This window comes from Macaca mulatta, chromosome 2, assembly GCF_049350105.2.
Source record: "Macaca mulatta isolate MMU2019108-1 chromosome 2, T2T-MMU8v2.0, whole genome shotgun sequence".
Taxonomy (NCBI): domain Eukaryota; kingdom Metazoa; phylum Chordata; class Mammalia; order Primates; family Cercopithecidae; genus Macaca; species Macaca mulatta.
In genome coordinates, this window is record NC_133407.1 from 182,863,611 (window position 1) to 182,889,528 (window position 25,918).

At 35.1% G+C, this 25,918-nt stretch overlaps 1 protein-coding gene across 10 annotated transcripts in view; it reads right to left on the minus strand.

The window, feature by feature from the left end:
• The window catches only part of TFG (trafficking from ER to golgi regulator), a 37,298-nt gene that overhangs the window by 2,521 nt on the left and 8,859 nt on the right, over positions 1 to 25,918 (minus strand). For 5 of the 10 annotated variants that reach the window (NM_001257800.1, XM_015128711.3, XM_015128715.3 and 2 more), the window contains 5 exon segments: positions 1,536 to 1,634; positions 9,769 to 9,909; positions 13,777 to 13,941; positions 17,417 to 17,563; positions 25,032 to 25,115. In NM_001257800.1, coding sequence (NP_001244729.1) covers positions 1,536 to 1,634; positions 9,769 to 9,909; positions 13,777 to 13,941; positions 17,417 to 17,563; positions 25,032 to 25,115 — 636 coding nt within the window. 10 annotated transcript variants of the gene reach the window in all.

The following is a 25,918-nucleotide window of genomic DNA, read 5'->3' on the forward strand; positions in this document are numbered from 1 at the left end:
GGTTGTAGAATGCAGAATGATACAGGGAAATACTGAACTGGTCCAGCTCCCTCCACTGAATGGCTATATGTGCTTTGACAAGTCACAATCTCTTTGAAAACTAGTTGCCTCATTTATAAAATGCAAAAGCCTGAGTCCCACACCCAATCAAATGAAATTCAAAAATCTCTGGGAATGCAGCCCCTACACAAAGCCTCCCCCAGGTGATTCTAAAGCACAGTGAGGGCCGAAATCCCCTGAGATTAAATGACAACTAAATCTCTTCAGTTCTGCTATTCTTTCTATAAATCACATAATTTGTAACACTGATTTTTTTTAAAAGAACTGCATCCTAAAAATAACCTTCCTCCTGATATATTCCAAACTTAAGTTCTATACATTTCATACAATTAAAAACAAGTAGCTACAGGTTAAGTCACTCCACAGCAAATAAGATCTAAATAAAATTATTTGTGCTAAAATATTTCAAACTTTAATTAATGACAGAATGTTACGGTCTAGGTCAGGAGTCAGCAAACTTTTCTGTAAAGAGCCAGACAGTAAATATTTTAGGCTTTGTGGGTCACATGGTCTTCTGTTGCAACTACTCAACTCTGCCATTCTAGTGACCAAGCAGCAGTAGAGAATATAAAAATAAAAGCAGAAGTGTGTTCCAATAAAACTTTATTCAAAAAAAACAGGCAACAGTCCCGATTTGGCCTGTGGGCTATACTTTACTGACTCCTGCTCTAGCTGATACCACAAAACTCCATAAAATTTAGACAAGATTCAACTTGCATAAATTATTTTTAATTACAGTTGAAATTCTGATACTTCAATCTTTGGCTGTAACACAAGCATTGGACACAAACTCTCTCTGACATGAATGTAACAAATACTGGAATTATAGCCAAAGTTACATTAATATTTATACTTAGATACATATAATCTTCAGCGGACAGATGGTAAAACACAAACAAAATAGGATGCTTATTTAAAACAACTAAACAATGTTCTTAGTTGCCTGAATTACATTTTACACGATTTTATTTGTATGGCCTCTTTCTGGTATTCCTACATACTTGCAAGAGATTTTAAAATCTAAGTAGCTTAATTTAGCTCTTAAATAAGATCACCTTTCCATGTATGAATCAACTGTTCATATTTCTACAGGTACTAAGAGTACACTGGAATTACGTGTTACATATAAATGGAGGGGTGGAGGGGAGGGGAAAACTTGCACTAAGTTGCCTAAGAGATAAACTCATCATGTTAGTAAGAGACAGCTTTGTATTAAAAAATTTTTATACTACAAGTTACTGCAGAATCATCTACTGTAAGTTTTATTTGCCCACCAGAAAATTGAAATGTTGATTTACAATAGATATTAACGTAAAATATTTTTAAATAAATAAAACAAATGTTGTTTCCCCTAAATAAAAACTTAATACCTATTATGTCAATGTACTACAAATCAAGGAATTAAGAAGAGCTTAAAGTTTAATGAGTACAGAAACAAAAAGCCATGAGCCAACTCCCTTTCAACACCTGCTCACCTGAATACTGAATACCATACTGTTGAGGCTGCTGAGGTGGAGCCTGCGGCTGCTGCGCACCATAGCCGGCCTGTTGCTGGTACTGTTGGTACATCTGACCTGAAAAAGAAAAAAACACACACACACACACACACAAGAAAACAAGACATGTTTAATGTGGCAAAGAGAAATATTTTTAAGATACATATACATTCTCTCTCCATCCAAACAGAGTAATAATATACAAGAAAGTATCTGTTCACCTTTAAATGTCTACGAAGAGAAGGAACCATTTTAGAAGTGTGATTTCTCTGCTGTGGACTAACTGCAGAGAACTAACTGGCAACAAACATTAAGTGCAACACCAGTGGCTACCATTTCATAAAGTCTAGAAAAACAAATGTTTTCCAACTCAGCTGCCAACAGATAAGTAACGCTAATGTTCATTAAAAGCCAAGTGAGTTGAAAATCAGTAAATAAAATGAGAAAAGGGACAAATACCATTACTATCATCTGAGTCCTTCCTAAAGCACTGTATTTGCCCTGTAAGGTTTGGACCTCTATTACCATATGAACAAACTCTTCGGTAGCAAGGAACTACATGACATCTTTTGTTCCAGAGCTGCAAGACACTTCTGAAATCTGTCAAGTTTGATTTTCTATGAATTTCCAACATCTTTAGCCAATAATGTGGACTCTAATAAAGCCTAAATGGTTCTTCATTGCACTATTGAATAATAGCAGACCTTTTTAACACGGGTGATGTGTTCTTGAACATGGAGTCCTATTTGTCCTATTTAAGGTCAACAATCACTGCTCCTATGAAGAAACCTTTTAGACCCTTATTACCCGTGATTTTCTATTTTTTATTTTTCTGTCCTCACAATCTGTACCTATACCTGTGATTTTCAAGCAAAGATTTATTGGTTTATGTCTTTATTATCTCTACCTCTCAATTATTTCACATTGGTTAATTTAACTAGATGTAATATCTAGTAGCAATAACCTTGCATTTAGTATCTATCTAGTATTTAAATCTTTAAAATAATCACATGTATGTTGGCTGATTCCTTTGAAAAACATTCAAACTACCTATTAATCAAAAGACTATGAGCAAACGAGATACTTACTGCAGAAGTGGAAGAAAAAAAAAAAAGGCATTATATCAACTGCCACTCAAATTGAGCTGCAGTAGGCAGCTAGGACTCACAGGCTTAGAAAATGAGATGGAGTCCACTCTATTATACTAGCTGCTCAGCCCTAAACGTGTCTAAGTGCTGCCCACTGGGTAGCACTAAAGGAGATACAATTATGTTTATATCCAGCTTATTTACTAGTAAATGTTTCTTTATAATAAAAACAGAACAAAAATTAAAATCAGCTCAACTATTTTAAGCTATTTAACCTATTCCCAAATATGACAAGAAAAAAAAAAAAAAAAGAAATCCTCACAAAAGTTTAAATGCTTTCCTATTGATTTAGACTAACAGCATAAAACGTAGCACAGAAATTAATCAAATTTAGATACCACCTTAATCCTAGATTGTACTTCATAACTAACTTCTGGAATAGAAGTGATCAGAATCTAAAATAAAAAGGCAAGCAGGTACAGAAGGGGAATAAATATGTATAGCACACAACAATGAACTCTAATTCTTCAAAATTAGAAGGCTTAACTCCACAATAAAAAAAATAAGCAACAGTCAATAAATATATTTTTAAAAATTCAACCAAATTAGTATTCCCTATCTCAGATACAGAAAAATTAAGCAACTTACCTGCGGTCAATAGCTAAGAACAGAAACATCAAGAGCTAAGAACCATCACTGGAACTCAGGCGTAACTCCAAAGCTTTAGTTTATAAAGTCATTTTGCATATATTATCCCAGGAACAAAATAATATAAATATTAACTTGGGCATCAACAAAAAAGGCTGAGATTAAGGCTCCATACAGTAGTAGACTGTGGTCATCAATGAGTAAGGAACTCCTGGTCAAAAACGTAGTTATTCCCCTCACTAAAAATGTATAGGGTACAACGCTTCATAAAGCTTTTTTTTTTTTTTTTTGCATGTTTTCATAAACTGCTATAAATTGATTTTGAAAAAATCCCTAAAAATTTCAGAGGTTTATTATATCTCTACACAATATTCCTTTTATAGCAGATCCTCAAATAACATCTTTTGTTCGACACTGTTTCGTTAAAACACTGAGAAGGAAAAAAAAATGATTCCCAGGTTACTTGTTCTGTGTGGAGTTTGTACATTCTCCCCAAGTCTGCGTGTGTTTTCTCTGGGCACTTCATTTTCCTCCCACATCCCAAATATGTGTATGTTGGGTTACTTAGCATGTCTAAATGATCTCAGTCTGAGTGACTCTGGGTATGTGTGTGGTTGCAAGTGTATCCTGCGATAGAACAGCATCCTGTCAGGGTTGGTCCCCATTTTGCTACTGAGCTGCTGTGACAGATCTCAGCCACCCACAACCCTGAACTGGAGTAACCGCATAAATCATTATCTTATTTGTTTTTATTAATCTTTCTTCAATGTATCTATAACTCACATTTGTTTTTAGTCTTTACCTAGAAGTCTGGGGGTATTTTTGTGATCAAAAATATGCTGTAGGAACTCAACTTACTCATATCAATTAACCTTTACTAGAACTGACTTCCTCATACTTCGTCTCACTTAAAGTTAGTTTCCTTCGTCTCACTTAAAGTTACAGTTTCCAAGAACCTATCAACAATGTTAAGTGAGGATTTACGGTACTTACTTTAAACCCACCTCATTCAAGTCCAAATGGGACTGTCACAGTATTCTGAAAATTAATTTAAGAAGTGTGTTTAATTGTTTAAAAAAAGAAAAAGGATGAACTTCTTCACATACTTGAGAGATCTACAGGATATATGAAGAAAGCAAAATGCAGACATTGTTTATAGTAAGCAATGTTTTGAGTAATAAAAAATACGGTCATGCATTGCTTAATGACAAGAGTAGGTTCTGAAAATTGTGTCACTGTACAAACATCATATAGCATACTTACACAAACCTAGATATATACAGCCTACTACATAGCTAGGCTATATGGTACACACCAGACTACAAACCTGTACAGCATGTTCCTGTACTGAATACTGAGGCAATTCTAACACATGGTAATTATTTGTGTATCTAAACATATCAAAACATAAAAAAGTACAGTGAAAATATGGCAAAAAAGATAAAAAATGGTATAACCGTCTAGGGCACTTACCACGACTGGAGCTTGTAGGATTAAAAGTTGCTCCGAGTGAGGTACTTGTGTTGAGTGAACGTGAAGGCCCAGAACATTACTGTGCACTACTGAAGATTTACAAACACTACACACTTAGGCTATACTACATTTATTTTTTTAAATTCCATTTCTTCAATAAATTAACCTTAGCTTACGGTAATCTTTTTACTTTTTTAAACTTAATTTAACTCTTTTTTTTAACACTTTAGCTTAAAATACATTGTGCTGCTATACAAAAATATTTATCCTTTATATCCTTATTCTAAAAGCTTTTTTCTATTCTTTTAATTTTAAATTTTCTTTTACTTTTTTAAACATTTAGAAAAACATTATGACACAAACATACACATTAGCCTAGGCCTATACAGCATCAGGATCATTGATATCACTATTTTCCACCTCCATATCCTGTCCCACTGGAAGGTCTTCAGGGTCAAGAACATCCATGGAGCTGTCACCTCCTATGATAACAATGCCCTCTTCCAGAATACCTTCTGAAGGACCTATCTGGGCCTGGTTCTACAGCTTTGTTTTTTTAATTAAGTAGGAGTACACTCTAATGATTTAAAAATATAGTATAGTAAATACACAAACGAGTAAGTCAGTCACCTATTATCATTATCAAGTATTAGGTATTACCCATAATTATGTGAGCTACACTTTTATATGACTGGCAGTAAGTCTGTGTACACGAGAATCACCACAAACACCTAAGTAATACTGTGTGCTACATTGTGATGGCTACACATCACTAGGCAACAAATTTTTCAGCTCCATTACCATCTTATGAAACCACTATCATATATGCAGTCCACTGTTGACTGAAATGTTGTTATACAGTGCACGACTATATATAAGCTATGTTTTATGCGTATTTTCAAAAAGAATCAATGCCAAAGTAAAAAGTAATAACAAAAATTAAGGGGTAAAAGAGAACAGGATGAAGCAAAGAGTAACGGTAAGACTTCTGGGAATTATTTATTACACAGAATAGCCAACCTCTATGATGCCCCTCACGGGCTTCTGCACATGAATAGCATTCATGACAATGGGTTAGTATCATTTACATTCTTAGAAATTAGAAAGATTTGACTCCACAATACAAAAATGACCAAAGAATAAGCAACAAGCACATGAGTATCTGCTCCCTTGTGTAGTCCCTCACATACTGAATAGGGCTGACCTGTATACCAAGAGAATATTGCAGAAATGATAGTGACATTTCTGAGGACAGGCTATAAAAGACAGGTATCTTCTACCTCATTCTCTTCTGATTGCTCATTCTGGTGAAGCTGTCATGTCATGAGGTCACCCAAGCAGCCCTATGGAGAAGTCCAAATGGTAAAGAACTGAATCCTCCAGCTCTGGTTAAGCTTCAGATGACTATAACTCCAGCAGCCATTTTTAATTGCAACCTCATGAGAGATGCTGAGCCAAAATCACCCAGCTAAACCATTCCCGGATATCTGTCTAAAACTGTATGAGATAATAAACTTTTGTTGTCTAAGCATCTACGTTTTGGGATAATAGTTACACAGTAATACGTAATACACATAGTTTTGACTTTGGAAACGTAAGGGATAGCTGTAAGAAAAAATGACTCAAGACACATTAACAAATGCAAAGTGTGAACCTTGTTAGGCCCCTAATTTGAACAAGTCAATTTTCTTGAAACAATTAGGGAAATTCAAATATAGACTAGTACGTGTCGACATTAAGAATCACTGTTGAAGTTGCAGCGAGCTACCATCAAGCCTGTGCACTCCAACCTGGGCAACAGAGTGACACCCTGTCTCAATTAAAAATAAAAAAGAATCACTGTTAAATAACAGCATGGTGGTTATATTAAAAAGAAGATTATCAGTTAGACATACATACTGAAATAGCTGAGTATAATAAGCTGTTCATAATTTGATTTAAACTACTCCAGCAAATTAAAAGGGGTGCAGTGGGGAAAAATGATGAAAAAAGAATGCCAAATATTGGTAAATGTTGAAGCTACGTGACTACATGAAGAGTTGATTATTCTATGTATGTTTCAATATTTACATAATAAAGTCTACTCAGCTTTTCATTATATTGGCATATGATTTTACGGATTTTAATTATATGCTTTTTCATTTTTTCAGTTTGTCAAACAGCAATATGGTCTCTGATGATTTTTAGCGTTCTTCTCCTTACCAGTTACATTTCTGGCAACATCACACAGTCTTCCAGTAACAGGCACTGGCTTTATATGAAGAAGGGTAACATTATCCCTTTTGGTTTTTTAAATAATGCTCAGTATCTTGTTGATCCTTTTAACTGAACAACATATTAAGACTATATTTATTTGGAATAAAATTCACAGTTCCAAGGTCCCTTTTATGGGAGTTAAGTAACAACTCAGAATTCTTAATTTTAGTTTGGACTATTACACATTGTAAGAGATTGCTATGTTAATAAATTATAAGTGATACATTTTATGTTGGTAATTCTGCCAAATTATAACCAGTAGTTGATCTAAATAACTGGCAATGTCAAAGACTCATTATACATCAAAAAGTATTTATTAAAGTAACCTATAATTAATGCTGGGAATCTATAAATAATGAATATATTTATCTAAAGCTGTGCTCTTAAAATAGTCACTAGCCACATGTGGCTACTGAGCACCTGAAATGTGGCTTGTCTGAATTGTGATATGTTGTTTGTTGTTTGAAGTGTTCCAAATCGGTGTCAAATCCCAGACTTCCAATACACAGTACCAAAAAATTAACTTTTTAATAGTGATTACACGTTGGATACATTAGACTAAATAAAATGTTACCTTTTCTTAAATATTTTTCTAATGCAGCTAAATAGAAAAATTACATGTGGCTTCTACCATAATTCTTTTGGACAGCACTGATCTAGAATTAGATCAGTTACTAATAGTTTAAACGATGTCATGTATTAATTGCACAATTTTCATATTGTATGTTTTAATGTAAGCTAACAGTTAATTGTAGCAAGGTATACAATATTACTTAAAAGAATGAAATGCATATAAACGGTGTTAATCTGCTATCTCTGGAAAAAGGAATTTGGTTGCTGTGGACAGAGGTGGGAGAGAAAATTTTCACTGTATGTCCTTCCACATTTTTAAAATTTTACTTATTTGAAAATGCTCAATTAAAACAAACACTTCATAGTATGTTTAGATATTGCTAGTAGAGCCTTAATTCCCATTTATTTATACATAAACAGCAAACATTATTTGGTACAATGATCCTTCCAACTGTCACTGTATCACAGTACACAGTATACACTGCTTACACAGTACACAGTATACACTGCTTAAAATGGGATTTATTTAAAAACAAATCTTTAGTTCACTTGAGGTAGGCATTAAACTCTCATCATACCTATACTCTGCTTTTGTCTATTTCAGCCCACATCTGCTTTAGTTCTAGTTTGTTCTAGTTTTGGCAGTAGCATTTTGGTGCAGAGGAGGAGTTAACTAAAGTAGGTTGAGAAAAGGCTTAATAAGAAATTCTTCACAAACCACTGATTCATCAGCAAAATGTCACCTGCTAGTCCATAATGACTGGTGTTCATCCAAGGAGACAACACTGTGGAGTTTTGTTTTGTTTTGTTTTGTTTTTTGGCTTTGTTTTTGAGACAGGGTCTCATTCTGTTGCCCAGGCTGGAGTGCAGTGGAGTGATCACAGCTCACTGCAGCCCAGACTGCTTCAACTCAACAATGAAACCAATTCTTCCACTTCAGCTTCCCAAGTAGCTGGAACTACAGGCACATGCCATAGCACATGGCTAACTTTTTTAAATCGTTCTTTTACTTGTAGGGACAGGGTCTCACTATGTCACCAAGCTTAGTCACAAACTCCTGGGCTCAAGTGATCCTCCTGGCTCAGTCTCCCAAAGCGCTGGGATTATAGGCGTGAGCCACCACACCTAGCCAGGTAACTCCGAAAGTATCACCACAGGATAGGATTCTATTCCAAAAGTGGTCAGTTCATTTTAGCCTATGTTTTGTTTTTGTTTTCATGTGATTGATAACTTTAATCACTTGCTTTGGGTGCTGGAAATACATTATACCACTATCTGACCCGTTAAACAAATAGTTAGAGCGCCACCTGGTGTTTGTTCTGAAGTGGAATGTGGTTTTAAACGTCCCAACATGCCCAGGCAACACAAAAACCACATTTAATCTGGAAGGCACCCTAGAGATTAGTAAATACTTAGTCCCGCTCTGCAGAACTCCAAGGTTTTCAACGAGGCACCTTAGTGCCTGCTGTCTGAGGTCTGTTACCCTCCAATCCCCTATTTTAAATACAGAGCTTTCAAATTATATTTCATTCAGAACTAAAGACATTCTTTTGAAACCACTGTGTTTAGTCCAATTTTCACATTTTACAGTGAAAGAATATCAAAACCCAGAGAGACTAAATTGCATATCCAAGGATGGATTATTTCAGAAGAAAAAGTCTGACTTAAAATACACTGCTTTTATTCCATTAAAGACATATTGCTAAATTTACAAAATTATAAAAGGCTACTTACTAATCTTACCCAAAAAATCCACTACAACTAAAGTTATCCTTTACCTCTATTTAGAAATATTTTTAAATTAGAAAAATCATGCACGGATGCTGAAGAAAGGAGGCAGATAAAACAGCATGTAAGTATAACACAAAATAAAGTGTGAAATCACCAGTCTGAACTTCACTACCCTCCCCGAGGGTCACCACTGACTAATGACTGTCTTTCACTCTATCTATATTCATAGAAACACTTTTTTAAGGTATTTTTTTCATTCCATTAATTGGAAACAAACCTGACATATTGTTCTATTTGGTTTTTTAAACATCAAATCTGTCAGCACATCAAAATTTTTCCTGCGTTTAAGGCACAACTAAATACATGAAGTGTTTACAACAATGCTGCAATAAACACTTCTACACATGTACTTTCCCAAACATGTGTTCTAAACTCTATTTTACCTTCAATCTGACCTGCTTGTGTCTGAGCTCCTGTGTATGGTGGTTGCTGCGGCTGAACTCCTGGGGGGTGAGCTGCTGAGGAGGAGGAAGCAATGCTGTCGGGTGTTCCTGAACGATCTTCTGCAGGAGCACTGGGTGGCCCTGAATAGTCAAAAAAAAAGTCAGTTTAGTATCCAATACCTGGCCTTCCCCCAGTAAGCTCAAGGAATACATTTGGTTAAAAGATACTAAAAATACTATAGAATAAGTATATAACCACAAATATGGCTTTTTACATTAAATGTATGTACTTTATTTTTTCCTTTGTTCCAGTCTCTTAATCCAAAGCTACAACTGGAAGTCCTTCCTTATAAAGTGTAAAGTACTATATTCCCGAGTCTTAACCTCTTCCTGCAAAAAAACAAAACTCATGTCTGCAATGCCAATATCCTCCTACTCCAAGCAATGTATTCTGCACATCAACCAAAATTATCACTTCATTCTTCCAGGGGTCTTCACTGCCCATAAATTAAGTTCAACCCCCTAGTTTGGCATTAAGGGTCCAAACATTATTTCTCACAATTTCTCTTCTCACACGTCTCCCTTTCAGCTAAACTAACTTCTACCAACTCCTATAACATATCTAATATTTTTTGACCTCTATTTCATTTATCACTGTTCTCTCCACTATACCCCATATATTTAAATATAACATTCACATATTTAAATATGACATTATTTAAAATCCAATTATAATTCCACACTTCTAGCAAGCCTTCTTGACTCATGAATACCTTTTCCACTAGTGAACTTCTATCTAGTTTACTTTTATTAACCCATACTGACTTCTACTTTGCATTTCTGAACAGCTCCCCCTTTCACTCTTAAAGCCTCTGCGGTCTTTTGGCCGGGATCCTGACCGTTGATTGTTTTTGTCTGCCTCACAAGGCCTAGCACTCTAACTTACATATGGAGACACTGTCATTCTTCCAAAATAATGAACACAGAAATGAATGGAGAGAATATACTACAGTTCCAATGCTGTGACAGTCAAAAAAGAGATTCTGAGGACAATGTAAATATGTCTTATTCTTTTAAATTCTTTCTGCTTTAGCAATGCAGAAGAGTGGTTAAAAGCATAGGCTTTGGAGCTAGACTACCTAGGTTCAAATCCTAGTGCTGTCACTCACTAGCTGTGTAACTCTGGAGATGTTACATAATCTCTTTCTGTGCCTCAGTTTCCTCATCTGTACAAAGGATATACTAATTCCTGTTTCATAAGATTATTGTGAGGATTATCAGTTAACAAGAGCTTATGGCATGGGCTTATAAAAGGAATTATACAGCAAAAGCTTATAAAAGTGACTACTACTCAGAAAGTTCCATATAAGTACTTGCTATTATCAGCAGACTAATTTCTCTAAGGGCAAACCTCTATCTTCTGCTCTGATGTATCCCCAGAACTTACCACAGTATTAGGCACAGTTGACAGCTGACAGTCCAAGTATTAACAAGAACCTAAACTAGGATATAATAGTGGTAATGCAAGAGACTGATGATTGCCAGAATAAAATCGATGATGGTTTCTATCTACCACCATTTTACTTAAATTTATATCTATGTAGATAAATACATTTACACATTCTTCCTATTAGCCTAAATATATATGTATTTGTTACTTTGGCTCCTCTTTCCTCCCTTATATGTAATTTATGACAGTTAATGTTCATTCCATCTTTGTAATATTTTATCCCTCGTTCCCATTGCCACATTCATTATTGTAATAAGCCATATTTTTACCACATCACACCTGAAGAACTACAAAAGTATCCTGGCCATGTGTACAGTTTTTCCGACTATAATTCAACACACAAAGCTGTGAGAAAAATGGTCTTCAAATAATGTGAATCATATTTATATTATTCTACCTGGAATACAGTACATTTAAATCAAAATTTAAAAGTCTGACCTCATCAGATTTTCACACAATTTTATTTAGTGAGTAATTCCATGAAAGTCTCTAAGAAATACAAAATGAATACACCGTATACATTTCCAACTACTGATAAAGGCAAAGTAAATCCATCAGATAAACTCTCCCCCAGGTAACAACTAAAAACATGAACGAAAGAAACTATTTGAAATAACTGAAAGTCAATCAGAAACCAGAGTTTACCCCAATAAAACTAGAATGGATAAGAATTAAAAGCGCTGACCTCTGCAGCTCCAATGGCAGAAAACCACAGTGTTAACCACCTCATGGCTGGACAAGCAGCTGAAGATTTAGGAGGAAAATCCCTGAAGTGAGGGTGCCACTGAAAGGGTAAGACCCAAAATCTAGGTATATATACTCCGCCCAAATCCACAGCTGACTGTAGGGCTGGGAGAGCGGAGGAGGAGATCTCAAGAAGGCTCAGAGAAAAAGCAGCACCTGGAGCAAGCTGAAAGGACTGAGCACAGGTATCAGCTGCTATACACCATAGGGAGAAAGGAGGAGTAGTTCTGAGTATGTGAAAGTTATCAAAACCAAAATGAAGTCATTAATGTTAAAAAATATAAACAACTCTGATATGGCCATGAAGAGAGGATTCTTAGAAAAACTATCACAAAAGAGTTCAAAAACCACAAGCCTACACAAAGGCCATCACAACTTTGCAAAAATAAATAAATACTTCTGTGACTGTGAGGACATCTGCCCAGAAACTGCCTGTCCAACCTCAGACTGGCATCACTCTTGCTAATGATCTTCGTAGCCAACAATAATTATTTCAAAACAATTACGTATTCTCATTTTTCTTTTAAAAATTTTGTCTGACTTTACCTCACTGAATATGCACACAGTTTACTATGGCATGCATATTTTCAATGTAATGCTCTATTCCCAAATACCTTTTTCTTTTAGAGAGCCCTTTTCTGTTTGTTATTTATATTGATAAAGTCCACACAAATGAACGCCCTGCCAGATCCTCAAAAGAATATAAAGAATCCCAAGTCACTACAACATATTAACCAGAATGTCTAGTTTTCGACCAAACACTATTAGACAGGCAAAGAAACAGAAAAATGTGACCCTACGGGAGTTGGGGAGTGTGTGTGGGGGAGAGGAACCCGGTCAACAGAAACTGACTCCAAATGGGTCCAAGTGTTAGATGTTGCAGATAAACATTTTAAAGCAGCTATTCTAAATATTTTTAAAGAATCAAACATAAATACATTCAAATAATTAAAGGAAAATGTAGTCTTAATGAATGTCAAATAATCTCAACAGAAAAACAGAAACTATAAAAACTCAATGGAAATTCTAGAACTGAAAGCACAATTAAATAATTCACTAGAAAGGTTCAACAGCATATTAGAAATCACAGTGACCCTGAAGAGTTCAACAGAAATCACCCAACCTGAAGAACAGAGAGAAGACTGAAGAAAAATGAACCTTAACGACCCATGAGAGAGTATCAAGCTCTCTAATGTGTTATTAGAATCCGAAAAGAGAAAAAGAAGCGGGAAAAAATAATGAAGAAATTATAACCAAAAGTTAAAAAGAATAAAACAATATAGGTACTGCTTTAAGGTTAAAAATCTGTTTATATACAAATCCACTCTATACTCAAGCAATTTAACCAGAAAATCTACATATAATTTTCAATTTCTCTAAGAGAAAAGACAAATCAAATATAATTCGAATACTGCAACTAATCAAATTATAAAATAGTTCAGATTTTTGCAAACTTTCTAAATTTTACTTTCAAAAATTTACTTGAACCCAACAGTGGTTATTCTTTAAGGGGGAGGGTGCTACTGTTGGGGAGAGGACATAAGAAAGTTTTCTGAGTATTGGAAATAATCTACATCTTAATCTAGTTAGTCTTTTACATAAGTGTACAAATATGTAAAAATTTGTTAAACAGAACACTTAAGACTTGTGCACTTCACCATATCCAAGTTATTCTTCAATTAAAGAAAGAACAAAAGGAAAGAAAGGAAAGATGAAGGAAAGGAAGGGTATAAAGGAGTTGGAAACTAACTTACCTGAAACCTGATCATCTGTTAAGCCAAACGCTGACATAACATTTTTATTGATTTCATCTTGGTTTTTTAAAGGATCAAAAGCAGACATACTTGCTGCCATAACCTGAGTAGACTGTTTTCCAGAAGAATCAGAAGCAGGCTTTTCTTCCCTACCATCCACAGTATCTGCAAGAAGAGAGGAATAAACAAAAACGTGTTTCCTTTTTATCTATAATCGGTAAGGCCTAAACGTACAAGATAGGGAAATAACGTATGTGTACAACGATAGTCTGGAATATTAAGTATGTCTGAATATAAGATTATAAATCATTTTACTTTCTTTATACTTTTTTGTATTTTTACTTCTAGTACCAGGGAGGAGAGGGCAAAAAGAAACAGAAGATTAACAACAGCTTTTCCAAAAAAGTTATTTACCTCCTTTCATAAGAAATATTAGATGAAAAAAATACAAGCTCCTGGATAAAGAGAAACATTTTACTGTTTTGGTTTTTTTTTGGAGCCCAATGACCTATATCCTAGTATCAGATACCCACTGGGCACTCTGGAAATAACAATTATAGGAACTAAGGCTTTATTTTATAAAAAGAAACTTAACTAAAGTTATAATCTCAAATTTAACATTTCATTTTTACTGTCTAGTGGTCCACTACATGGAAATCAAGCCAACCATAATTAATTCATAATCTTCCATAAATAGCACATTAAAAACATTTTTGAATTTGCTACCTTCTATTTTAATATGTATTACTTATTAAAATACTTATTCAAATGCTTACAGATAAAATGATGTATATGGGATCTGCATCAAAATAATACAGGAGGGGAGCCGGGTGCGATAGCTCATGTCTGTAATCTCGGCGGGAGGCCAAGGTGGGTAGATCACTTGAGGCCAGGAGCTCAAGACCAGCCTAGCAAAACCCCATCTCTACCAAAAATACAAAAATTAGCCAGGCACAGTGATGCATGCCTGTAATCCCAGCTACTCAGGAGGCTGAGTCACAAGAATCACTTGAACCCAGGAGGAGAAGTTTGTAGTGAGCTGAGATCGTACCACTGCACTCCAGTCTGGGTAACAGGAGTGGTGAAAGTGTGTGTACCATAATTATATGATACCATAAGTTGGTAACTGTTGAAATTGTATGTGGGTTTATGGGATTCATTATAATGTCTACTTTCGTATATACTTAAACTTTTCTATAATAAAATGTTTAAAACAACAACAACAAAAAACAAAATGTTAAATATTATAAGCAGGTTAAATTTAAAATCATGCTTTTCTTCTAAGGATACTAAGATATTCCACAGGCATTTATACTACTGTCTTTCGAAAGAAAGAGTTCAAGAATAACCTACATTTTACAAATAGGAATCCAAGTCCAAGATACAAAAGACATCAAAACAAACAAACAAAACACACGAACAAGTAAACAAAAGGACTGTTGTTAATCATTTACTCAATTAAGGAACAATGATTATCACTTTTGTTACCAAGTAAGTAAATGAATATCTGTTCTTAGATCACCCCAGTAATCAATACAAAATGTATCTTCTGAAAAAAACTAAGTGCTAAAGGAATATAAATACCCACAGCACACACTGGCTGGCAGCTCATTCATTCCTAACATACCATTCCAGGCTACCCTAATATTTTCTAAGTTTTTGGAAAAGGAAAACCCCTAGAACTATTCCTTTAAAACACGTCTACCAGTTATCTACCTTCCCTACCAAGTTCCTTCCTCTAATCCCAAGAGCATACCACGTCACTCTTACCAATTGTTTCCCCTCACATCTCACTACCTATGCCTCTTTTCACTTATCACAAACTATAACGATCAGGAAACACACTATATGTCCTACTACTTGCTCCATTAACTGCTGGAGATACTGCCAACAGGTCAATCTTCTATCTAAGGTAGTTTACACACCATTTGCCTCTTGGAGGAAAACAAGCATCCAAGAACCACTGTAATAGAGAGCTGAAGACCACAGGCAGCCATGTTTCTTGGTGAGGGTAATCCACAGGTTCTGAATAGCACTGATAGCTGATTGGCAATTTCATTTTGTGGACTAGATTTCAGTTTCTGATGTAGGGCGCTTTTTTTTGTTTTTGTTTTTTAAAATTAGAACTATCTCTAAAAATAAAATGCAGATTGTATTATTCTTATATCATCTTATCATCAGATACGTCAGACAGGACACAATAACTAGAAGATGGCCATACAAGAAAACAACACATGGCATGACTTCCAAGATGCAGAGAAGAAACCAATTTTAACATCTTTTACGTTAACATAGGTAAAAAGCTAACAATAATATGTATAAAAATACAGAAACAAAGAATGAAGTATAAACAGTAGCTAGAAATAGGTGAGGAAAAAGTTTCACCTAAACCAACAAATTCATAAATCCATTCCTGAGAGTAGAATGTGGGCCACTGTAGCTAATTTCTGAACAGTACTGGCTATACTGGTTAAATTCTCATCTACATTTCTTAATATTTTGCAGATGGTTAAATCCCCTGAAATTATATGCAAATGTTGTGTCAGCATCTATGAATTCTTCTAGAAAAATTGTCCCATTATGTTCTGAAATAGAAGTGGAACTAGAAATCACCAATCACCAAATATTTATTAACTATCTATCATTAACATAATTCCACATGATTATTAGAAGACAGGAAGAGAGTAATGATGGAAAATACGTCTTTATTTAAACTGTAACTAAAATAAACACAGAAAACAAAAACTCCCAAATTATTTAATGGCCAAAAACAGAATACATGCCATTTATCCACAAAAATTATCTTGTGTTAAGCCCTTTACATGCAGTCATCCAGACCAGACTTTTTTTTAATTACTATTTCACAATATGGACAGTTCTAAACATATGAAAATTATAAGCAAACAAGTTGTAAAAAATAATGAGTTTTCTTTAAATGCAACATCTAAGAATCTTAAAAGAAGAAAGCAGTTTTTTAACTCTACTTTCAAGTCATAACACATACTTAAATTTCAGTCCACATTTTAAAATACATTTGGTCCCAAAATTATGTCAGTTCCAAATGTCGATACTTCTTGCTTTATCTTAACACAAATAGTACATGTCATCTATAAAATGGGGGAAAAAAAGTTTTTCTTTAAATATTATTAAAAATTGTGTTTCAACTTTACAATGTACCATTTTTAATGAATATTACTAATCTAAGTGATTTTTAGTTGAAACTACTTCCAACACTACGTAATATTCATGAAATGATTTTCAATTCCCAAGGTTCATTACTTACCTATTATACTAAAAAGGGTTCATGTGTCAAGAGGATTTGAAAACTGACCTGTGTAATAAATCCAAAAGTCTAAGACTAGTTGTGAACGAATCACCCAGAAAACACTTTAAAAATGGGATTTCCAGTTCCTAAACTCCAGTAGGTCTATGATGAGATCCAGGAATTGGTATAATGAAACCTCCTAGTAATCTTGATGAACAGCAAGGTTTAGGAACACAGACATAAATACTAGTAGAGAGGCAGAGGAACAAGAGTGACACTGGGGGTGCCATCCTTCTCCTACTTAAAAAGAGTTTTTACAAACCTCCAAAAAGACGTAAGAACAATAAATCAGAATACAATGGATTCAGGGTTTACCATTTTCAGGAATATTGGTGGAAGGTCCAGGTTCTCCAGGTGGTTCCAAGCTATCCAATAAACGATTCACTTTATTTCGAAGTTCTATCAGTTCTCGACGGAGATATTTCACCTGACTTGATTCAAGGGGTCTTGGCTGGCCATTAACTGAAATAAAAACATTTATTTGCTTAAAATTAGAAGTTCATGAATAAGTATACTAATAATATGCAACAAGGAAAAATAAATACAATTCCTTTAAAAAAACAAAAACAAGATATTGATGTCATGGAGTAACTTTTTTTAAAAAAAGGAATTCTCTATGGCTAATAACTTATTTTGGGAAAAAAGTCAAATGATTTGATGCCAGACCAAATGATTTTCAGTTGACTGAAAAAAATGAATTCCTTCATTCAGCAACAAACACTGTCAACACTCAGGTTATTTTTAAAAAGAAAAGAAAAAAAAGTGACACAAGGCTCTGATTGCAAACCCCAAGACAGGAGTTCGAAAATTAAACTAAAATGCTTTATGCATTGCCAGTATACATACACACAAACTCCTGAAGCACCTAATTAGAAAAGGCCATCTATGTGAAAATAAAAGTTCAGGGCAATTCTTTGTTAAATATGTTTCGAAATCAAACCACCAATTATAAGCTTTTAGAAAAAAACTCACCAGTAATTCACATACTCCCTGCATAGCTATGAAGTTCAATACAATCTCCTACCTACATCAATTAATTATTGGTTTTCACTTGGTATTACTGTTTTTTCTCCCATATTAGAGGAGAAAAATAGCTCCTAGCAGCCAGAAACTGGTCTGGTATAGTAAGATAGGCCTTAGTGTTGCTAGAGGCTGGCCTGGCACTCACAGGTAGGCTGTGGTGTTCTCCTGTTGAACATAAATATTTCAAAGAACACCAACATCACAGAAGACTATCATCTGTGATAGATCAACAGTCCATAACCATGTCAAAATTCAGACAAAAACAAGAACGCTGACCACACCAGAAAAATGACCAAACAACCTTTTATCCTGGCTAATATGAGTGACTGCTACTGCTTTACCAACTACAGCTTTAGTCTCAAGAACCTTGCACTTACATGCCTAGTATGGCCTATAATCTGTTATTATCTACTTAGTGGGTTTAAGAGCACTAAGCTCCAAATTATATTCAATTAAAAGTTTAAATTAACTAAGTTTAAATTAATTAAGTTAATATTAGTTGTCAGCTTGATTAGATTGAGGAACGCCAAATGATTGGTAAAGTACTGTTTCCAGGTGTGTCTGTGAGGGTGTTTGTTACCAGAGGAGATTGACATTTGAATCAGTGAACCAGGAGAGGAAGACCTATCTTTAGTGTTGGTGGGCACCACCCGATCAGCTGCCAGCGCAGCTATGACAAAACAGGCAGAAGAAGTTTGCTTGTTGGGTCTTTAGCTTGCTCTCCTTCCTATGCCAGATGCTTGCTTCCACTCCTCCTGCCCTTGGACATCAGACTCCAGGACAAGAGACTCCAGTTTTGGCCTCTGGACTCTAGGGCTTGTATTAGCAGCTTCTCAGGGGACTCTCAGGCCTTTGGCAACAGACAAAGGCTGCACTATCAGCTTCCCTGGTTTTCAAGCTTTTGGACTTGGACTGAGTCACTGAGCCACTATCAGCATCAGCTTCTCTCTTTCCCCAGCTTGCAGATGGCCTATCATGGGACTTCACCTTGTAATCACCTTGCAATTCTCCCTAAAAAAACTCCCATGTATCTTATTGGTTCCATCCCTCTGGAGAACCCTAGTACACATAATAATGTATCTTCATTAGTGTGAATATAATTGGAAGACTTTAATGAACCATTTCAAGCACACAACAAAATACTTACTAAACACCCATCTTTGTTAAAGCTTTATATATATTTATATTTTTTTCAAGAAAGAGTCTTGCTCTGTCACCCAGGCTGTAGTGCAGTGGCCTGATCCCAGCTCACTGCAACCTCTGCCTTCTGGGTTCAGCAATTCTGCCTCAGCCTCCCAAGTAGCTGGGACTATAGGCGTGCACCACTACGCCCAGCTAATTTTTTTTTTTTTTTTTTTTTTTTGGTAGAGACAGTGTTTCGCCATGTTGGCCAGGCTGGTCCGGCCTCCCAAAGTGATGGGATTATAGGCGTGAGACACCACGCCTGGCCAAACCTTAATATTTTTTTCATCTTTGCTCCTAACCACTAAGAAATGAAACAGCATAGACATAATTAAATCTCCCAGAGTACCTTTCCTTAAAACCCATTCCCCTACTCGATTTTAAATAATTTTATGTTTCGTCCAAAACAATCTAGACTGTTAGGTTTATTCCAACTATGTTTCGTTGTATATAATTGGTATGTTAGTTACATTTATAATCCTTTTATATTAGGCACACAGCAGTTGTTCTATATAATAAATGCCCCTATATGAGGTAAAATAATTCCCTTTTGACCAGGCGTGGTGGCTCACGCCTGTAATTCCTGCACTTTGGGAGGCCGAGGTGGGTGGATCACGAGGTCAGGAGATCAAGACCATCCTGGCTAACATGGTGAAACCCCGTCTCTACTAATAATACAAAAAAAAAATTAGCCAGGCGTGGTGGCGGGCGCCTGTAGTCCCAGCGACTCTGGAGGCTGAGGCAGAATGGCGTGAACTCGGGAGGCGGAGCTTGCAGTGAGCTGAGATCGAGCCACTGCACTCCAGCCTGGGCGACAGTGAGAGGCTCCGTCTCAAAAAAAAGAATTCCCTTTTATTCATAGTTTGCTATGACTTTTCAACATGATTGAGATATAAATGGCTTTTCTTTATCTAGAGATGATTCAGTTTTTCTCCTTTAATCTGTTATATAGAAAGTAGTATGTGATTTTCTAATTTAAAGCAATCTTAGACTCCTTAGGTGAGCAATTTTGACAATGGTGTGTTTTAATATTCACTGATGAGTTTGATTTGTAAATATTACTTAATATTTTCTATCTATGATCATAAGTGACACTGGTCTTCATTTTCCCTGGCTTGTTTTCATGTTAATGTTATATTAATCCCACAAAATGAATTAGTGCATATTCCCTCTTTGCCTATGCTCTTGAATAGTTTGTATAATTTAGAATCATCTGTTCCTTAAGTATTTGGTATAATAGTTGGTCCAATTTCTTTAATGTTAATTGGGGCAATCAAATTTTCTTTTCTTGAAATAGTACATTAAATTTCCCTAAGAAATTGTCCATGTCACCTGAGTTTTCAAATTTAAATAAAGGAATTCATGGTATATACAATATAAATTTTTAAAGTTTCTACTATAAACCTTTCATTTCTAACATTGCTTATCCGTACCTTGTTTCTCCTTAACTAATCCTCATAAAGGTTTGCCAACGGCATCTTTTCAAAATTGTTGATCCTAACAATTCCGATTTCTAGTTCACATCTCTTCTTTATTATTTCCTTCCAAGTTATTTGAGCTTTGTCCTTCTGTAACTGTTTGAATACCTTGCTCAAAACTTTCCAATCCAGTTTACTAATATAAGTATCTAAGGCTGTAAGTACTACTCTAAGTACAGCTTTAGCATTCTCTAAAAACTTGGTTACACAGAAGTCATTACCTACTTATTTCTAATTCCCATTATTATTTCTTCTTTGACTTATTTAAAACTGTATTTGTCTCCAAAAGTAGGGAAATTTGGGTTACATCTTCTGTCCAATGTTCTCTAAAAAGGCCAGAGAATAGGACCTTTAAAATATCTATTCTCTGTTATATCTTGGAATTTTCTGGAAGACTTGATTTACAGTCAACTTCTATAATGCACTATGAGTACTCAAAAACAAACAAACAAACAAACAAAAAAATGTATTTCTCCCTAACTGCTAGATGTAGAAGACCAAGGCTGTTTGAGTCTGCTTGATTTATCAGCTCTTCCATAATTGTACATTTATTGATTTATCTTTGTTCTGTCAATTTTTCTTAGGGGAAAACATCTAAAGCTAACATGCATAAGTGTTCAGATTGTTATACAGTCACAGTGAATTATTCTTTTTATCATCATAGAGTGACTATTACTACTCAAGTTTTTATACAAGTCTATTCTGTTAATAACCAGCTTTCTTTGCATTTGTCTAGTCTCTTTTTCTAGCCCTTTACTTTCAAGCTTTGCATAATAATATTTTATGTCTCTTGGAAGTAGCATGGAACTGGATTTTTTTTTAAACTCCATTAAGAGATTATTTTAACTGATATATGTAGTCAATTCCTGTGTACTGTGATTAGTATTTTGCTCTTTCTATTAAGCTTTCTATTTCTTTTATTCTGCCACCACTTTCTACTGAACTGAACAGGTACCCTTTTGTTTTCTTTTTTTCTCCTTTCCTGACAATGTCTAATTTTTCAATAATAATTCTTACTAGTATATCATGCATACTTGCACATTTGTAGTATGCAATTTAAAAAATCTAAAGTTAATTACAATCTTCCTCCCAAATAAGTCCTTAAAATATTTGTATTCCTATCATCCCTTCCTTTCTTACATATTATTGCCCAGTATTCTTGTCCCAAATTGTTTTTATTCCCTAAAACTATCAATTTTTTGTAACAATCAATGTTCATTAAAACATACACATTAATTTCATTGGTGCTTCCCAATCCCCTGACAGCCCAAGATTTAAGAGTTAAGCTTCCTTGACTTTTCCTGTATCAAGGGAAAAGCTTTTCTAAAATACTGCTTTTGAAAGCTTACCCTACTGAGGGCCTAGGATCAAGCAACAGTTTATCTGCTCACATTGCTTCTTGCATCTTTCACCACCTTCTGAACTAAATTTCCTTCTTGATGAAGACCACTGTTAAAAATTACTTTAACAAGGGTCTGTGAGTGGTAAATTCTCAGTCTGTCAAAGTATTTTTACTTCTCCTCATTCATGAAATTTAGTGGAGTACAGGATGCTACTTTTCTAGTTATTTTTCTTAACTGTTTGCAACTGTGATACTACTGTATTTTAGCTTCTATTACTACTATGAAGAAGTCTACCAACAGTCTAATTGTTTCATATGTGATCAGTCTTATTCTCTCTGGCTTTTAAGGTAATCTCTCTGTCTTAGACATTTTCCAGTTTCATGACAATATGTCCAGTGGGGATGTGCCCTTTCTTATCCCTGCTCAAGGCTCCCTGTGCCTTCTGAATCTGAGGGTTTATATCTTTTATATAATTCTGAAAATTTCTTTAGTCATTACCTCAACATATTTCCACTCTCCCATTTTCTCCTTCTTGAAACTCTGAATGGAAATATTCTGGATGTTCTCATTTTCACCTTCTCTTTGCCTGTGTTTTTGTGCTTTACTCTGTAATTTATTTGGATTTCCTTTGCAGTTCACTAATTCTCTTTTTAGCTATGACTAATGTGTTTAACCTATCCACTTAAGTGTTTAATTTCAATGATTATATTTCTCATTTCCAAGCTACTTTAAGTTCTTTTTAAAATCTGTTTATTCTTTTTCCATAGCACAATAGCACCTTGTTCTTACATTCTCGTTTTTTCGTTTTTTATTTCCTGAGATGGTGTCTCACTCTGTCACCCAGGCTGGAGTGCAGTGGCGCGATCTCGGCTCACTGCAATCTCCGCCTCCTAGGTTCAAGCAATTCTCCTGCCTCAGCCTCTCAAGTAGCTGGGACTACAGGCGCCCACCACCACAGCTGGCTAATTTTTTGTATTTCGGTAGAGACGGGGTTTCACCGTGTTGCCCAGGCCAGTCGCGAACTCCTGCGCTCAGGCAATCCGTCTGCCTTGGCCTCCCAAAGTGCTGGGATTACAGACATGAGTCACCATGCCTGGCCACTTTTATATTCTTATTCCTTCTTTTATGTCTTAAATAACTTTTAATTTTGTAGACTATCACATATTTTAACAAAAGTTCTTGAAAATCTAATCCTACTATTAGTTGTGTCCAGTGGTTCTTGCTTACATGACAGTTTCGTGTGTCTTACAGTTTTGTCTGTGAGAAACCTATGTGACCTGGATTGAGAACACACCCCTCAAGAGAGATTTTGGCCTTTCTTCTGAGATTTTTCTAAAATGGTAACATCTGGGTTTCGGAGTTACCAAACTACACGGATAGTTTAAATTTAAACCCAACTCACTTGAGGACCACAATTACGAATCCTCAAGGGACACTTCCCAAGCCCCTGATGGGCCAAAGTATAAGAGTCAAGCTTCCTTGACTTTTCCTGTATCAAGGCAGACTTTTCTAAAATATTGTTTTTGAAAGCATGGCCTACTGAGGGACTAGGACCAAGGGCCTACACCATGTAGACGCCAGATGGCAATTCCTTAAATTATGGAGGCTAAAATCTCTACTATCACCACCAAGAACACCCCAAGTTTCAGCTTTTGGTACATCAGGCTTTAGTTCCATCTATTTTTTGTTCCCTGGATATTTCCCTTACTTTTCTGGGCAAGCTGAATTACAGAATTCAAAAAATACATTTGTAAGTTTGTCTAGCAGATCCTGTTTAAAGTAAGGGTCTTCAGATTATCTAATCTGCTTTATGCCTAGTCAATAGTTAAGTATTTTATATTCAATACTGTAAAAAGATACCTTTATTTTAAATAATTTTAAACAGTTTCTGTTATTTAACATTTAAATTCTGATTATTCATATTCATCCTTCCTAGATGGAGATGAAATAGATACAAATTAAATCAGTAGACCATGATTGTATTTCATACTGAACTTTAAGATTCATGCAACAAAATTTAAAAAAATGAAATGCTAAACAAAACAACCGGAAAAAGTGTACACATTTTATTTTTCACATAATCACACTAACGTTTAACTCTGTAATCTTTTCTATCTTGTCCCTTAAAGTTCTACCTTGCATATCTATCAAGATCCAAAAGAAAAAATCTAAAAGATTAAAATTAGTCTTGCACTGGTTTTTATCAGAACTATTTTTAATCTTTAAGTACTCCTTGGGAAATACTGTCTAAAGCAAGGGTCCCCAACCCAGTGCTGCTCTGTGGCCTGTTAGGAACCAAACCGGGCCGGGCTGCACAGTAGGAGGTAAGTGGTGGGCTCTGCCTCCTGTCAGTTCAGCAGTGGCATTAGATTCACATACGAGTGTGAACCCTATTGCAAACTGCACATGCGAAGCGGAAGAGTTTCATCCCGAAACCTTCTCCCGCTGACCTCCCCCCACCCCGTCCATAGAAATGTCTTACACAAAACCAGTTTCCAGTGCAAAAAGGTTGGAGACTACTGGTTTCAAGTATCAGACTTACATGTTAAGCCCTGAGAATAAGTAACAACATACTGTAATGTGAGAGAAGATAATTACAATTCAAAAACTCTAATACAGCTAAATTAAAACTATAATACTGTACCAGGGATAACTAAGTTATACCTGATTTCAAAAAAATAACATACTTAACACTCTGTTTTTACTGAATTAAACTTCCATCATTTGCTTAAAACATACATAGCCATAAGCTTCAAGTAACCTAAAATAACTACCTGGACACAAATAAATGTAATAATATTTGAATCAGTTATTGCTTACCTGAGTCTTTAAAAAGAAAAAAGCCAAACATCTTTAAAATACAATGAATAAAATAGTAAATTTATTAGAAAGTTTACTACTCACCAAATAATGTCAGTTTCAGTATCCTACTACACTGAATTGCAAAGGAAAGGTCAGAACTATCAAAAATTGTTATAAGATCTCCATCTGGAATTTAAAAAAAAGTTTCAGATTTGTATAAGCAGTAAACTAGTAAAAATTAAAAATCCAAAATGTAGATTGTAGAACATAGTTGAACTCTCCCATAAAACCCTTAAACTTTAAAGGTTTGTCTAGCAAAAACGCATTTGTTCAAAAACACACTAAATCAGTTTTGCTTATTACTCTTACGGCAAGGTATTTACACATATCCACATGAAAAAATATAGCTAAAGTTAACGCATTAAGTGCCTTAATATCTACTAGTCACTAGGAGGAGATTCATAGACAGCAATATCATAAATTGTTGGTTTAGACTGAAATCTTTTCATTCCAAAAAATTTACGTATTTTACCAAGAAATAAAAAAGTTTCCCAAAGTTCAAATCTTAATCATAGGTACAGTAAAACACTACTGTTGCAAAACTGCTTTAACGAATGGATAGTAAATTCTTTCAGGTCACTGACCATTTTGATTCTAAGATGAAAACAATCAACTCTTCCTAGAAAAATATTTATATATTCAAAACAATGCATATTTATGACCATGAAGTCCCCCAGATCTCAGGGATAAAGAATGCTATAATTAGCATACCAACTGTATGTGTCAAAAGCTTTCAAAGGGCTAAGGGAAAAATATGTTCCCTAAAGAAAGCAAGAATAAAAAAGCAGCCAGAGACAAGGAGTTCATCAGGGACCTCTGCAGGGTGTCTTCACAAACAGTTGGGTGGGGAGGAGTTCTGTCCTGGGGAGGCCACAAGACTACTTCTGGGATGCTCTGCTGCACCTATTTTTAACACGAATTAGGTGGAT